Source organism: Glossina fuscipes, unplaced genomic scaffold, assembly GCF_014805625.2.
Source record: "Glossina fuscipes isolate IAEA_lab_2018 unplaced genomic scaffold, Yale_Gfus_2 1, whole genome shotgun sequence".
In the NCBI taxonomy this organism is placed as follows: Eukaryota; Metazoa; Arthropoda; class Insecta; order Diptera; family Glossinidae; genus Glossina; species Glossina fuscipes.
Window position 1 is genome coordinate 22285885 of NW_023998415.1, and position 14835 is coordinate 22300719.

Sequence of the window (14835 nt, forward strand, 5' to 3'; positions counted from 1 at the left end):
TATATATATATATATATATATATATATACATATATATATATATATATATATAGAAAATGTGAATTTAGAAGACAGACGGAGACAGACACGAAAGACATGTTGTTGACAGCGTCAACTGTTGATATATGAAGCATATTAGGAATGACCAAACAGAAAAACGAAAAAAATAAATACAAAAATCTGTGCGAGGCACCACGTGCTTGTGTTCGGTTTGTAATGTGCGATTACATATGTATTGCATATTAATCAAGACAATCTATCGTAGTAGAAAAAATTGCAAAAAAAATAATAAAATGGACGCTAGGCTTTTCCTCTCCATTTCTAGGGAGAACATAACCTACCGGGTGCTTTGTGTTGCATATTTTTGTGAAAACTAACTGCACCGCATATCAGTCAAGTGTCAGCGCAGATTTATGCAATTTTACTTATGCTCAATCATTCATATGTATACGAGCGCATATATATTGCATTTAGGTGTAGGAATGTATGAAATAGTACTTTTGAATTTGCCTGATGACAATCACAGAGAATCATTTTGTAAATGAAAAAAAAAACCAAATGAAGAATGATTGAAATGATTGAAGATTTTATTTTTATTAAAGCTTAAACAGACACAAAAAACTCGAACGATGAAGCTACTTCATACGTTACTTTATAGCGAGTCAGAAACACAAGAAAAAAAAAAAAAAAACACAAAAACAGCTGTAGCATTAGTTACAGGATATTCCTGTATCCCTTTGATTACGTAGAGAGCGACTAAGTTTCAAGTAAATATGAAACAGCAAATGGTTATGATGCATAAATATATGTATATTATTACAAGACTTACTCTAAAAAAATCCCATGTGGAACCGTGCAATAATGTTCCGTACTGTACTTCAGTTTGCATGGCTAAATCTTCTGGGGAATTAATGGGGGTTACCATGCGCTCGACGGTTAGAAAGGCAGCCAAATTGGCAGTGTATGAGCTGATAAGTATAAGTGTAAAAAACCACCATACAGCACCAACAATACGTCCCGATATTGATCGTGGCGATATATCACAGCCCTGTTGCATGAAGGCAGCCAAAGAAAACCAAAACGAATTCAAGATGCTAAAATCGTTGACAGCAACTGTTGCAGATGTTGGCAATGCACCAGAGCCACCAATATTACTACCCGTACCAATACCGACAACACCACCACCACCACCACCAACACTGCCAGCACCACCACCACCACCTATAACGCCACCTGCCGACGTTGCGGTTATGGAGCCGGGCATCGGCACCCCGCCTATAATACCAGGTGGCTGTTGAGTAGACAGTTGATCGTGATGTGCATGTGAATCTGGTCAATAAAAACAGAAAAGAAAAAACGGGGAAATCATGAAAATTAAATATGCTGTAAATTTTATACTTGGTTGCAGACGTCAAGGTAACAGCATACCAACAAGCATATGCTATCTTGGTTTCAGTGAAAGGATTGAGAAAGAAAGGGAGATATAAAAATAAATATTTGCTTCGATATGCATTTATTCTTGTTTGTATGACAGCAGAGCACCATTGAAATGTTTATTATGTATCATCTATGGCTGCATATTCCCACAGAGTTTTTAGTTTGTATTGGCCAGATGCTCGCCCACCCACACAAATACGTAAACGTACAGAAATATGATTCTGTATGTCAAATGAATAATTCGCCGTTCAAGTATTTTGAATTTTATGCATGCCTATCGCGACCGATGCGTTACATGCACTTTTCCATAGCCACCGCTAAAGGATAAGGGAGCTCGCATTTTGCCAAAGCGTTTGCATCGTTCAGAGAGCGAAGTTTCATGGATTCTATTAAGACTAGATTTTTCTTGATCAATGCTAAATTTTGAATCGATTTACTCTCTCGATGACTCTTTGTCCGCCTGTATGGACACGGCACAGATAATTCTGATCGCAAAAATGCAGGTAGGTTTATATTGAAGACGGGACCAAATCGAGCAAAAGGCGCACCTGTAGTACAATATAAATTGAGAGAACCTTTTTAAAATTATAAAAAAAAAAAAAACGGATTTGTTCTTTTGTTCTTCACCCCTCAAAATACACCGCATATAACGAAAAAAGTTCCATGCATATTCTGTAAGAGATCATCAATGCAATACCTATAAAAAAAATGGAAAAATCGACTTCGCCCAGACAATATAATAGAGTAAAGAAATTTTCTTTTTTTTCTTTTTTTTTTTTTTTAATAAAGATGGGGAGTATAAATGAGTCGGTCGTAGGCGAATATAATTTTCGTACTTGTTTATTTTGTATTTTTCTTGTTTTTTTTTTTTTTGTTTTTTTTTAATAGGACCGCATTCAACTTCCTTAGTACCGGTATTTATCGGGCGCTGCCATGATAGTTGATGTTTTCGTAGTAACAGAGACGGAGAGCATTAACGACAATAGTGCCGTTACCGTTAGTTTTATTGCCAAGAACAAGCAAAGAGTACACACTAAAATTCTTCATCGGTATGAAAGTCTTAATTAAGTGCTTTTCTGTTTATATTCTAACTAACTAACCAATACTTAACTTTCATAGAATTGTGTAGCACTTTTGATTACTGCGGATGTGCACTTATATGAAAGGATTTGCAAAATATTTTGCAACTAATATTATATCGTATTAGGTAACACTATTGCAATTGCAAATTTAATTGCAATCTTTAACTGTTATGCTAAAGTATATGTGATCTCGGCAAAGGAAACACAGCTTTGCTATATTAACATTTAGAGTGTTACTTCCCCTAGCTAATTCGAATAAAATGCTTTTGAGGGTATACAGGATGATAAGCGAAACTCTGGTACAAATGTATACCTCTTGCACTTCCAATTGATTATTTATATCACTAAGCTCAAGGTCGGTGTTTTCAGAAAGACATTAAGAGCTTATCAGATGAAAAAAAAACCATTATTAGCGAAACCCACCTGGAACAATTGATGCCAATGATTCGAAAGTAAAAAAGAAGCCTTAGTACGCCAATACAAACCCATTGAAGACGACAACTGTTAGCCCCACATTGTAAAACTGGTTAAGAAAATTGTTTAAACGCGCAGTCTGAATTTGTTAGCTCGCTTGCCATACGTACGAAACATTGTTGCTTCTGATTATCATTATATTCAATTTATGGTTCATGGCCTGTCTGGGCGACATTGAAATGTGGTACGATTTTTCGTTAGAAAAATTAGTTGCTTTCTACAAACAAGAGCGATATCTAGCAATTGAGTGGGCGTTTTTTCGTTTCACAATAAATTCATATTTTTAGAGAAATTAAAGCGTGCTCTCAATATATAAGGTCTCTCTCTATTACTTTGAGTTTATTTTGCTTTGGGTTATTTTTTTGGGGCGTTCTTTTCTAATTTCTAGTAATTTTTGCAACTTTTAATTACGTAAAAATACGAGCTTCAAAAACGTTTGTATGTCACCAAAATTATTTTTTGTAAGCCATGTCAAGAAAGATGATAGTAGTGAAGTTTTTTTGCACAACATTTTTAACTGTGCGGATTAATTTTGGCTCAATGCTTTCGTTATTAATCGAAATTAGAAAATTAGTTTAGCTATGAAGTTAAAATTTTTCATTAAATATGTTTATTCATGTAAATTGGTTTTTTGCTCGCCGCCCAGGCTATTTTGTAGATATGAGCAGACCGTGACATTTACTGGCAACAGCATTCACACCTTTCGCTAATTGCGTGCGTTAACGTATGACTTCAATAACAATTTATATCGCATGTGAGAAAAAGCATTGACTTATTGAAAACAAAATTCAATGAATGATTCAGTTAATAAAGCACTCAGCATAAGGCAATACTATTCAATAAATCTCTATAATGTATTTTGTCTAAGCAAAATAAAAAATCTTCTTCATACTTTCACATTCAATTCCCTTCATTATAAAAAAACAGATATGCAGTCGATCAGAGTTCAATGAGATAAAAATTTCTGAAAACTCGAATATAAATGATAGTCAAGTAGTGTCAAGTTAAGGAAGGAAGTGTGGAAGATGCGATATTATTTTCAGATTAAGATCTAATAGATATGTATGTGCAAGGCAGTGTATTGCCATTATGAAGAGTAAATTCGGCGCGATTACTCAGTTTTGATTAAGCGCTTTACTTTTATTGCATCAAATATAGACAATAAATATAATGCGGTCCCTTGGAGCCGGCTGCAAGTTAACAATATTTTCTTTTAAACCAGAGTTTTTTTTTCTTTTTTTTTAAATATACAAACGTTCCACGCTTAACGCCTACCATACTGTATCGAAATCGTATTCTACGAAACTTTTTCATTACTCTTAAAATATGGATATAACATAGATCATGGAACGGAGCAAACTTTTAAAATACAAATATTATTACGAAACTTGATCCCATATATATATATATATAAAAAAATACAAAAATTAAAAATGTATTCACTTAAAATCGATTGAAAACACACATACTCGAATTTTTGGGATCGTGTTATATCAAATTTGTGTTATCATAATCGCAGTTTTTGTATCGTATTGTATCGAATTGTAAAGCAAGGGACACCTGTACTCCAACTTTCGGTGTGAGTTGCGCTAGTTTATAGTACTTAAGTTTTTGTTAACAATTTTTCATATTTTTTTAAATATCAAGAATAACTCTTCTCCCGCTACCAATGAAGGATGCAACGCAAATAATTCTTGATTGTATTAAATGAATCTGTTTTAGCTTACTTCAAACTGAAATCGATATGTCGAGTAGCTATTATCCAATACGTTTTTGACTAGAGTAATAGGTGAACATTGAGAAAAAGTCTCTTTGATGAATTTTTATGAACCAATCCTGAATCCTATGCAATAAACACCATCAGCTTTATAGATCTATTTGCAAGTCTTAGCACTTTTTCATCTTTGGGTCAATAACAAAAGGAAAACATAATTCTACACCTGAGTGGCAACGAATGCGAAATTTAAAAGCCGCGAGTACCCAACTACTATAATTGATGTGATATGTCAAAACAAGTGATCATCACAGTGGGAGGAAGCGTTTAAAGCAATCAAACCGTTAAGTGTACATATATATACCTGCAAACATCGAAACTACCTTCCCACAAATAAAAGTTTTTTTTTTTTTGTTTACGTTGGTCAACACTGAAGTACTAGTAAGTAATATGTCTCAATAGATAAGCGCGTATATATATTTGCAACGCATGCTACTTTTATAAATAATTTTGACTTTTCTTTATCCCATGGTAGCAGGCAGACAAAACAGTGCCGAGCGCATTAAAATGCGCGCATATCGTCTCTCGCACTTCGCTAGTGCTTCGATTTGTCTTTTTAAATTGTGTTCGTGTGATAATGCGAATCCCCTGCTCTTTCCCTTATCCTATCGCATTCAATGCGGTCAACAATATTTGGAGTAAATCTTCGATCGTACCATAAGTTTTATGTTCCCGTTACATTAAAGTAAGTCGAGGTCGTTAAGAGGTAGATGTTTTTATAAGCAGACAAATATATCCACCTTGTTTACTGTTGCAAATTGCCGCGGATGTTTCTTCGAAGGAAACGGTTGATTCATCAATCTCAAGGTTAAATCAAATTTCTATAAATGCTTGTAGCGACTAGCCGATCAAAGTGGGACAGTTAGGTAAAGAATTTTCGTGAGTCATTTTTGGAACGCAGCTTTTCTTACGCTATTCTCGGCGTGCGTAACGTGTACCTTTTCATGAATTTGTGAGGAGGATTTAATTTTTGAAAACAAAAATCCTAAATAGACAGAAACCGCTTTTATCTCTCTTATATTCAAACTAGAACTAAACTTCCTACATATCAGGGATTTCGGTAAACAAACTTTTCAAATGCTGCCAATAAGTTATATCTCTGTGAGCATTTTTTTGATGTATTTAATATGAGCATTAAAAAGTTTTCATTTTCTGATTTAGTTTGAAAACAGGAATCGAATAAAACTATATTGCGCCACTTAGAGCCGCTAAAATTGATAAGCAGTATGTAACTTAGGAGACATGGACTATTTTCAGAGTCCCATCGTGAAAGTCTACGAGTATTATTTGCATCGTTGTATTATTATATCGTTTATTGAATGAACAATGTGGAAACTTTGATTTCATACTACGTGGCTTGTTCATGATCTTGTTTTAACAAATCATTGTACACACAGCAGTGTACATTGTCTTATTTCTGATTTTATGATCTTGACGCTTGATGTTTGCTGATATCGAATTTTTATCGGCAAATGATCGAACGTCATAGGCAAACTACAGCTCTTATGACATTTTATGCCAGCCTTGATATTAACCAGTATTATCAATTCTTACTATATTTTGTTAGCGTTACTGTTGTTGCAAGAATTTAATCCATATTCGAATACATATTTGAAAATCGTTTAATTATATTAAATTCTATTCAATGTTTTTCTATATCAAAAAGCACATATAACTTATGTAATTATGTGAATACGCTTTTTGCATATGATGTAAATATTTACATATATATACGGTTGGAAGTTCATGGAGTAATATGTTTTTTGCTCTACCAGCATACCAACGTCAAACATGATTGATTTGAATTTTTGATATTTTCTTTATTTGTTATCGTATGTTTAGGGAACCAGAGCAGCATAAAATAGAACAAAGCAGAGCAGAGGGATTCATGTTCATGTATATTTGCATGAGTAAGTATGCGCTTTGAGCTATTTGCACATACACATATATATGTGCGATTTCTCCCTATTAAAGCCCATAACTTTTGTTGATGCAGTGGAGTACAAAAGAGCAACAAAAAAAAAAAAAAAAACAAGAAAAATAAAAATAAAATGAATAAAAATTTAATTTTCTTTAACAAATTGATGTAAAGAGTCTGTCAATAAATGTTTGCACATGTGCCGTATGTTGCTACTTGGAAGTCACTTTAATCTTCAAATAGAGAAAAATGAGGATTTTATGTAAAAACCCCTTAGAGCATAGTTTTAAAGAACGTTTACTGAACTATGCGACTTAATTTAACGACTTTTTCTTCAGATTTCATGCAAACGAGAGCAGACCACTAAGAAATCTGTTGGCCTTCAACGATATCCTTTCATATTAAAACTGATGCTATTGCAAGTGAAATCATTAGATTTCGACAATTCTTCTTTTTCTTATCACTCACTTCTCCAGATATATATGCAGAGGAAAAGACTTGATTCATTTCGTTCATAGCTGAAAGGCGATATTGGTTATCCCTTTGCTAGATTCAGAAATGGATATCGGCGATCGCACCAAGTATGCGATTTCCAAATAACGTCGTCTCTCACCTCGATGCCTTCGTTGTCCGTGAGATACATCACACCGTCTTGATGAACTCACCGGCTATAGATATGTAATTATTTGAGTTTGTTTTGCATTGGCCAGTCATGCGAGAAAGATATGGCAATGAAATACGTTGCTATTCGGATTCTAGTTGAAAGCTATCCTGATGAAATAATGACACGAATATGTTCTTCGGTCAAAGTGATCGGGCTTAAATTGAAGTTACACGGCAGTTGCCTAAGGCCTACAGAAATGTCAAGTTTATTGCTTGATCGTTGAGTTCAGATGGTCGTAGTCTCTTCCTTGCCTTCGCTAATGTTACTTATTGAACTGTATTTAAGCTAACTACAACTAGAAACTGCCGTAAATAATATGGCATAACCTTATTGTAAGCAAATGATTTGAGCCCTGCCTCAATGACAACTGTGTGCAGTTTCGAGTCGACATTGCTGTAGAGGGTCGTCCTTCCGTCACATTTGCGTTTGCGAACATGGCACGAGCAGCCAAGTAACGACAAGAAGTCCTCAAGAAAATATTAAATATGTGAATTTAGGTCTGTCGATTTTGGTATAGAAATTGGTCAGATCTGGTGTGAATATATATACCTATTCATTTAACGGTACGCTTTACTTTACTATACTATACATTTTTCTTGTTTTAATATGTGATTTAATTAAAGAACTTTACGATAGTCGAGCATATAACTAACTAATAAGAGTATAATGAAATGTGCGTGGAAATGTTTAAAATGTTCTATTTTACGATGCGGTAATTAGGACTAACAAGCACATAAAAACTTTGCTAATGCAAATGTTAAGTCAAGAGCGAAGGAAAAGTGCAGTCAATAAAGTTTCCTCGGTGTAAATACTTGACAAGAATTTCAATAAAAAAAAATATTGAATACCAGCAGCAAATTAATTGTTAATTATTGTTAAATTTTATTTTATTTTTCTTATTTTCATATCATTTACGTTTTATAATTTTCTTGCTTTTTGTTTTTGTATATTTTACTTACCTGTCTGATATTGCACCACACGCCATTCATACGGCGAGAAACGTGAAACAAAGAAGAGCACAATACTCACACCAATGTAGCTGAATATAACGCTCACCTGGATATATTATATAGCGGAAGAGAAGTAAAGAAGAAGAAGAGAAATAAAAAGAGTCGGAAGAAAAAAAGAGAAAAAAAATCGGAAGTCTTTGAATATTTTCATAAAATTGTTTTCGAATAATGCCTTTGTTATGTTGTTGTCGCTTTTATTATTATTTCCTATTGAAAATCTTTAAATTAGCGAAGCATTAACAAGATACGGGTTCCTGCTTTAGATTACCACGACAACAAAAAACTGTATAATGACTTAACTAGAGACCAGACGTTGGAAGGGAAAGCGGTGCGCTTTACCTTGTGTGATCCGTTGAACATAAAGTAAATGTTGGTAAACTTGATATGACACCTAAAGGAAAACTACCCAAAAAAAAAAAAGTAAATAAATAAAAAAAAAAATAAAAAAAATAAAAGTAAAAAAAAAAAAAAAAAAATGGCATGAAAAACCAACAAGCAGTGAATAGAAACGATTGAATAAAGCGTTGAAGCAAACTTCGCTGCTAAAACGTGTTTAGGGAAATTTTTCTAGTTCTTTTTCGCAGTTCTTTACAATATCATAAAACCCGATAATTGTATATGTGTCGGTAACATTTTTAGAGTTTGCACACAAAAAAAAGAAGCAATTCAAAAGGATTGCGAATAGTGGGGAAATGAAAATTTGAACACTTTGTTAGTGTAAATAAGTAAAAAATTTACATCTGCCATGGAACGACTGCATATACCATAGCCAACGTATTTATAAGAATTGCAAAGCTTTTTGTGAACGGTGGACGTGGTCAATTATAATGTTTTTTCGCCGCGCGTTTAAGTGTCTCTGGTAAATATTTGAATCAAATTTTAGATCGATCTTTATAGACCAGTCGCGTTCGCTTGTACGTTTAGTTTATAACTTCAACATAATCGCAAGCATATAGTTTTCCATGCGAACTAATCAACGAAACGCACACGTTAAATGCTTTGAAAACCTTACGCTGATAAAGGATATATGCGTCTTTTGACATATAATTCTGGATCCTACAAGTAGAAAAGCTCTAATCTAATACAGAGATATATGGTCTCGTTGACCGTAGATCTAACTAGAGACATATTACTGAATTTTGAACGTTTTGAATTTTACTGCATTTACTGCACCGGCATTTTTAGGAAACATCAACAACGTATATAATTTTTTCTCTTCCTCGTCCCCGCCGTCCTTTCATGATGGGATAATAAAGAATGTATGTAATTTCCGGGGTCACTAGTGATAGGTTCACTTTTTGCAATACCGATCGATTTGGAATTATTTTCGAATCGACTTAAACGCTTTTTTTATCCACGGAGGAAGGTTCTTTTAGATAGATTGAACCGGACACATTTTGCGATCGCTGCCACACGTAACGGCGTACTTTAATTAAGAAGTCAGTTAAATAAAAAAAAATTACAATTTTTCGCGCATAAAACTGACGTGAGCAATCTAGACCCCACGTGCGGGCTATTGGATATGTTCCATATAAGAATTAATGATAGCAACGTTGGACCACGCAGGCCTATTTTTCCGATTGTACTCTGTATAAAAATTCGCATGTAGAGTAAGCCTTCATATAGTAAAACGGTCTAATCTTTAACATTTTATGTCGGAAATTAGTCTATAATGGCAATCTGGCGTACAAATTGATTATACCAAATTTGCACCAAGGTAGATCGATTAACTGGATTCTGCCCATGATATCGCAACAATTTAGTTTAATTGAATCGCTATCAAACATACCCATGTTTTGATCGTTGATCGCTACTTCTCAGTTTCAGTAGCTTCTGGGCTCTACCGGAATATTTTATGAAACTATTTTCTTGCCGTTCCCCTGCATATTGTTTTCATTGGCAATCCGCTTTATTCTGTGCCCATTACGATATCAGCCTATTAATGTGGCTTTCTGGTACACCACGATTCAGGATCTACCACGGCCCCCGAATATCCAAGCAGTTAGGTGCACATCAGTGTCTGAAGGGTAGCCTAGATGTTGTCATTCATCTCCTTAGGGACTTTAAGGCGGCCTGGCTGTCAGAGTATATGCTGACCCGCTCTCTCCTCCACTGCTTTCTTAAGCATTCAGATGCACACGCGATGATTGCGTAGACTTCTGATTGGAATATGGAGAGATTATGCCCCATAGGTATGGTTTTCTTGAAACTCGGTGCACAAATCCCAGCCGCAGTTTCACCATTTTCCAATTTTGAACCGTTGACGTACCATTTCCTTGATTCCACCCGGGATTTAAAAGCTTGCCCATCACAATACGTTCTCGGTGGTATGGTCACATTGATTCGGTGGGATAATATAAGCTTTACAACACAATGGTCCGATATCTTGACGAAAGCTTGGTTCGTGAAGTTTTAATCTGTCGAGATTCGGCAGTCTGAGCGCGCTCATCCAAGATTCTTTTTCTAAAGCCAGAGGAAGAGGTGTGATGCCCAGCAGTGTTTCTAGGGCACTCACGGGGCAGAATACCATCGCTCTGACAATTCCAATGCACACGAGACGGTGGGTTTTATTTAATATCGTCGCGGTTGTTTTTGCTTCACCTCAGACCACCAGGCCAAAGCTGCGTAGGTTAGCATGGGAAGGATTACGATGGTATAAGCCCGTAAATCATTTTTGGGGATATACCCGATGTTTTGCCATAAAGGTGGTGACAGGCAAAGAGTGCTCTGGCCGCGTTTTCTGTTCGCCGTCTTACATGAGGATTCCAGGTTAAGACTTTGCCAGAGTAGGCACCCAGATATTTCACCTCATTTGAATAGTCAAGGACCACATCCTATACGTGGACGTTGTCCAATGGTAATTCCCTCTTTTTCGAGAAGGGCACCAGGACCACCCACGTGATACTCAAGGCCATGGTCGAAAGGTTCGATATATGGGGCTTTGTGACGTACTTTATGACCGAGGTGACCCGGTAAATAAAACAGGAACGAAACAGTGGATGGATAGAAGAGGTAGTGGAAATCAATTTATAATATTTCATCATTTACTAAGATTCCAACAGGCGTAGTGCCACTGTCATGTGACGCCTAACGGTGACCCAAAGATAGTTGGTGTTAGAAGAAGTGTAAGTAGAGATAATACGTAGGCGTTATAGGTCGCAAGTCGTGAATGCTCTTGGTACGGGCCGTAAAAATTCCTATCCCCACCACCTAGGAAGGCAAAACAAAAAAAAAAAAATGCACATTTGTGTATCTCGTGTACTTTGACCAGGCCAATAGGGTCTTTTGAGTATTTTCTTTTTGCAGTTATCCTTCTCCTTTCTACGAGTTAAGTATGCGTGGCTGGCGGAGGTTTTGTTCCGTCGCTTGCGATTGTGTTCGATTGCGATTCGCGCTGATTTGTTATCCAATTGTAAGCAGCAATGCTGCTACGGTATCTTTATTATACATTTTCGAGAGAGTTTCCTATAGGAGAAGTCTAATGGTTCTTTGTCCATCTGTCGTCTATTAGCAGAACTCCCGGAACAAAGGTTGAAAATTGAGATGGTTGTCTAAGATTCTCCCTATTTATTCCTTTTTCACAAATATAGTTCGAACTTGGAGACAATTCCAATTTCTTGGCAAAACACGCTTTCCGAAATCATAGTTGATAATTAACGAAATGATGAATTCAACATTATAAGTTGCTTTATTTTAAAACTAATTCCATGATTTACATTTTAATGTTACGTAGTTTACACTATAATGCTTAAAAGATATTCTAAGCAAACTTAATACAATGACTTGTTGTTGTCTAGGTTTTTGTTGTAATTATACGGGTTGTAGCCGTGCAAAGTCAACTATCACGTACCTTGCTCGATTTTTAATCTATCTCCTTTACAAAATAACAAAAATTGTATGTTGTTGGGTTGTCTCTCATGAAAATCCGTTAAGGGTTGGGGCTATGAAAAAGCGACCTATGCAGTCCAAGTTTGTTGCAGCATATTTATTTTTCAAAGCGATAAATTGTATCAATTTTTACTGTAAGAGGTTAAGATTTCGACTTTGTTGTTATATAGACGATTTTTTCGATAAATGCAACGAATGAAAATCTTCCTTTTATATAATGATTATGATATATTTTTAGAAATAAGGGTTTCATAGATATGTTGATTGATCATAAAAATGGCCAGATCTGATCGATTTTCAGTAACATACATATTTGGACCAAATTTGGTCGATAGGCCTTAAAAGGTGTCATCCGTGCGTTGAAACGCGAAAATAGAAACGGATCGAAAAATAATTCTGAATCGATTGGTACAATCGAATAAAATAAGCTACAAATTATGTCAAGCGCCTTTGGATGCTGCATACACCTGCACAATAATAGTGTAACCGTTCTACAAACGTCGCAAGGTATTAGAACATATAAAGAGTAGAAAAATTCTCTTTTGCTATATACGAAAAATTCTCATAACATTTCATAATGAAGCCGTGGAGTTAATGCCTGTTATGTTTTTCGTACTCCATATTGGATTATTAAAGTTGTCCGTAAATGTACGGTAGCTCCAAGAGTACACTTATAGAGGAGGGAAATCGTAAATTCTCCAATAAAATTAAAAGACTTAAATTAGCATTAGTTAACGCTGTAAAAAGTTAGATGTTGACCTTTTTTTAAGAATGAAAAAGGAATTAAAAAGGAAAGAAGCAATCATAAAGCAATGGTTGCCTTTATCTATCTAAAGAACTTGTTATCTATAATCATGAAATGAACAGCTGTTTATCAAGAACATTTACAGTATTACGTGCTTTCATTGTCCTCGGAGAAGAAAACATATTTTTCATTTTGGCGACATAAGAACCAACTCGTAAAGAAATTGTTTATCTAAGCTAAGAGTAAAAGCGAAAGATTGCAGAGAGGAACGAACATGGAAAACAGATGCGTAAGTTTTTGCACAAAAAAAAAAAAAAAAAAAAAAATAAAAATAAAAAAAAATGGTTTTTATTCTTACATTTATATATTGAAAGGTGCGATTATATTTTTTTAGGCCTCTTAGGTAGCAAGCGACAGCGGAAATTGTGAAAGACAATGTCACAAATCTGCTTTAGTGGTCCCTTCCTGTTGTTTTATGTGCCAGTCACGACTATATCTATTAAGTTAATTGCTACGTCCGTAAAGTATACGATTTAGAAAGTGATTTTACGAACCTAACGGGTAGGGGGACCTGCATTTCAAGCCGGAGATATGGAGATAGCTGAATAAATCTCCTACAAAAGCTCAAGCTATTCGTTAAATGGAGCTATTAATGTGCAGCGAACGTAATTATTATGGCAGTGCATTTTGATGAATATTTTGCGGATAATTTGAAAACTTGGTTTTAATTCAAATGATTAATTAAAGAATAGACAACATTTGTGACATATTAATCTCTAATAAGACGAATGCATTAACGACAAATTCTTATATTCCGATAATATTGTACAAGATTGTTTACAACAATAGGCTTAGCTTTAACATACGTTTTAAATATTTTCTATTTTTATAGCGAGCAGAAATATAGTTCGTTAAGAAATTTACTTAGCACGCGAAAGAAATTTACTTAGGTTAATACATTCCAAGTTACTCTCGTTTACCTACGCGTTCAACTGATTTTCTTTTCACTTGTTTGTGCCGGCAACCATTCGGGCATCGATTCATTGATTCATTTATTTGCACGTACATTCAATCCATTAGTATGTTAAGTTGAGTCGTTCAAATACTTTTACCCGGGCGAGCACTCGTTACTCATACTCTGCATTTCCGTCCACTTGTTCTTTCGTTCGTCGAACCACCTATCACTTTGCCGAACCATTGCTACGTCGTTTTGCCTTTACGTCCCCATTTGTTCTCTTCGTCATTCATTTTTTAGTTTTTGAAATTTTCAATTCTGCAAAAATTTAACAACGACGACAACCTCACAGACGAAATGAGGAAGAAATTGCGAAAATGACGCAATTTGGAAAATCCGAACACATCATCTTCTCAAAGATAATTGAAAGCAAAAAATGATATGACCCAGACCTTGTGCGGGTGTCCCTGTCGGGTTATCAACCGCGTAACTTATGTTGAGCGGAGGTCTGCAAAATTTTTATATATTTGCTTGAGGCGGTGGATACATAAATTTCGATTTAAAGCGATTAGAACTTCTTATCCCGTTTTTTTTTTTTTTTTGTTTCTTGTTTTCATGTTATTTTTCGAAGTGAAAAGTTAGTAAACTTTGGCTATTTTAGTCTATTAAAGTTTTTAAGCTTTCTTTGAGCCAATTTTTGTCTCCCATCAAAATATACTTAAACGTATGTGCAAGAGCATGTATGTACGCTTAACTCAAAACGTAATAAAGTTGTTTAAAAATTCTCTCTTCTTCTCTTTAATTTTTCCTTTCTTATGCCGTACTTAGAAGAAGTTTTAAGTTTTCTCATTTGTATGCAGTAGAATTTTAGTAAAATTGACTTTTTTC

The 14835-nt window shown here is 35.0% G+C and overlaps 1 protein-coding gene across 2 annotated transcripts in view; it reads right to left on the reverse strand.

Annotated features, from left to right (window-relative positions):
• The window catches only part of LOC119645142 (glutamate receptor 1), a 67010-nt gene that overhangs the window by 13453 nt on the left and 38722 nt on the right, over positions 1–14835 (reverse strand). For both annotated transcript variants that reach the window (XM_038045094.1, XM_038045093.1), the window contains exons 11-12: positions 8309–8405; positions 830–1329 (exon numbers count right to left, since the gene is read on the reverse strand). In XM_038045094.1, coding sequence (XP_037901022.1) covers positions 830–1329; positions 8309–8405 — 597 coding nt within the window. The remainder of the gene's footprint in view (positions 1–829; positions 1330–8308; positions 8406–14835) is intronic.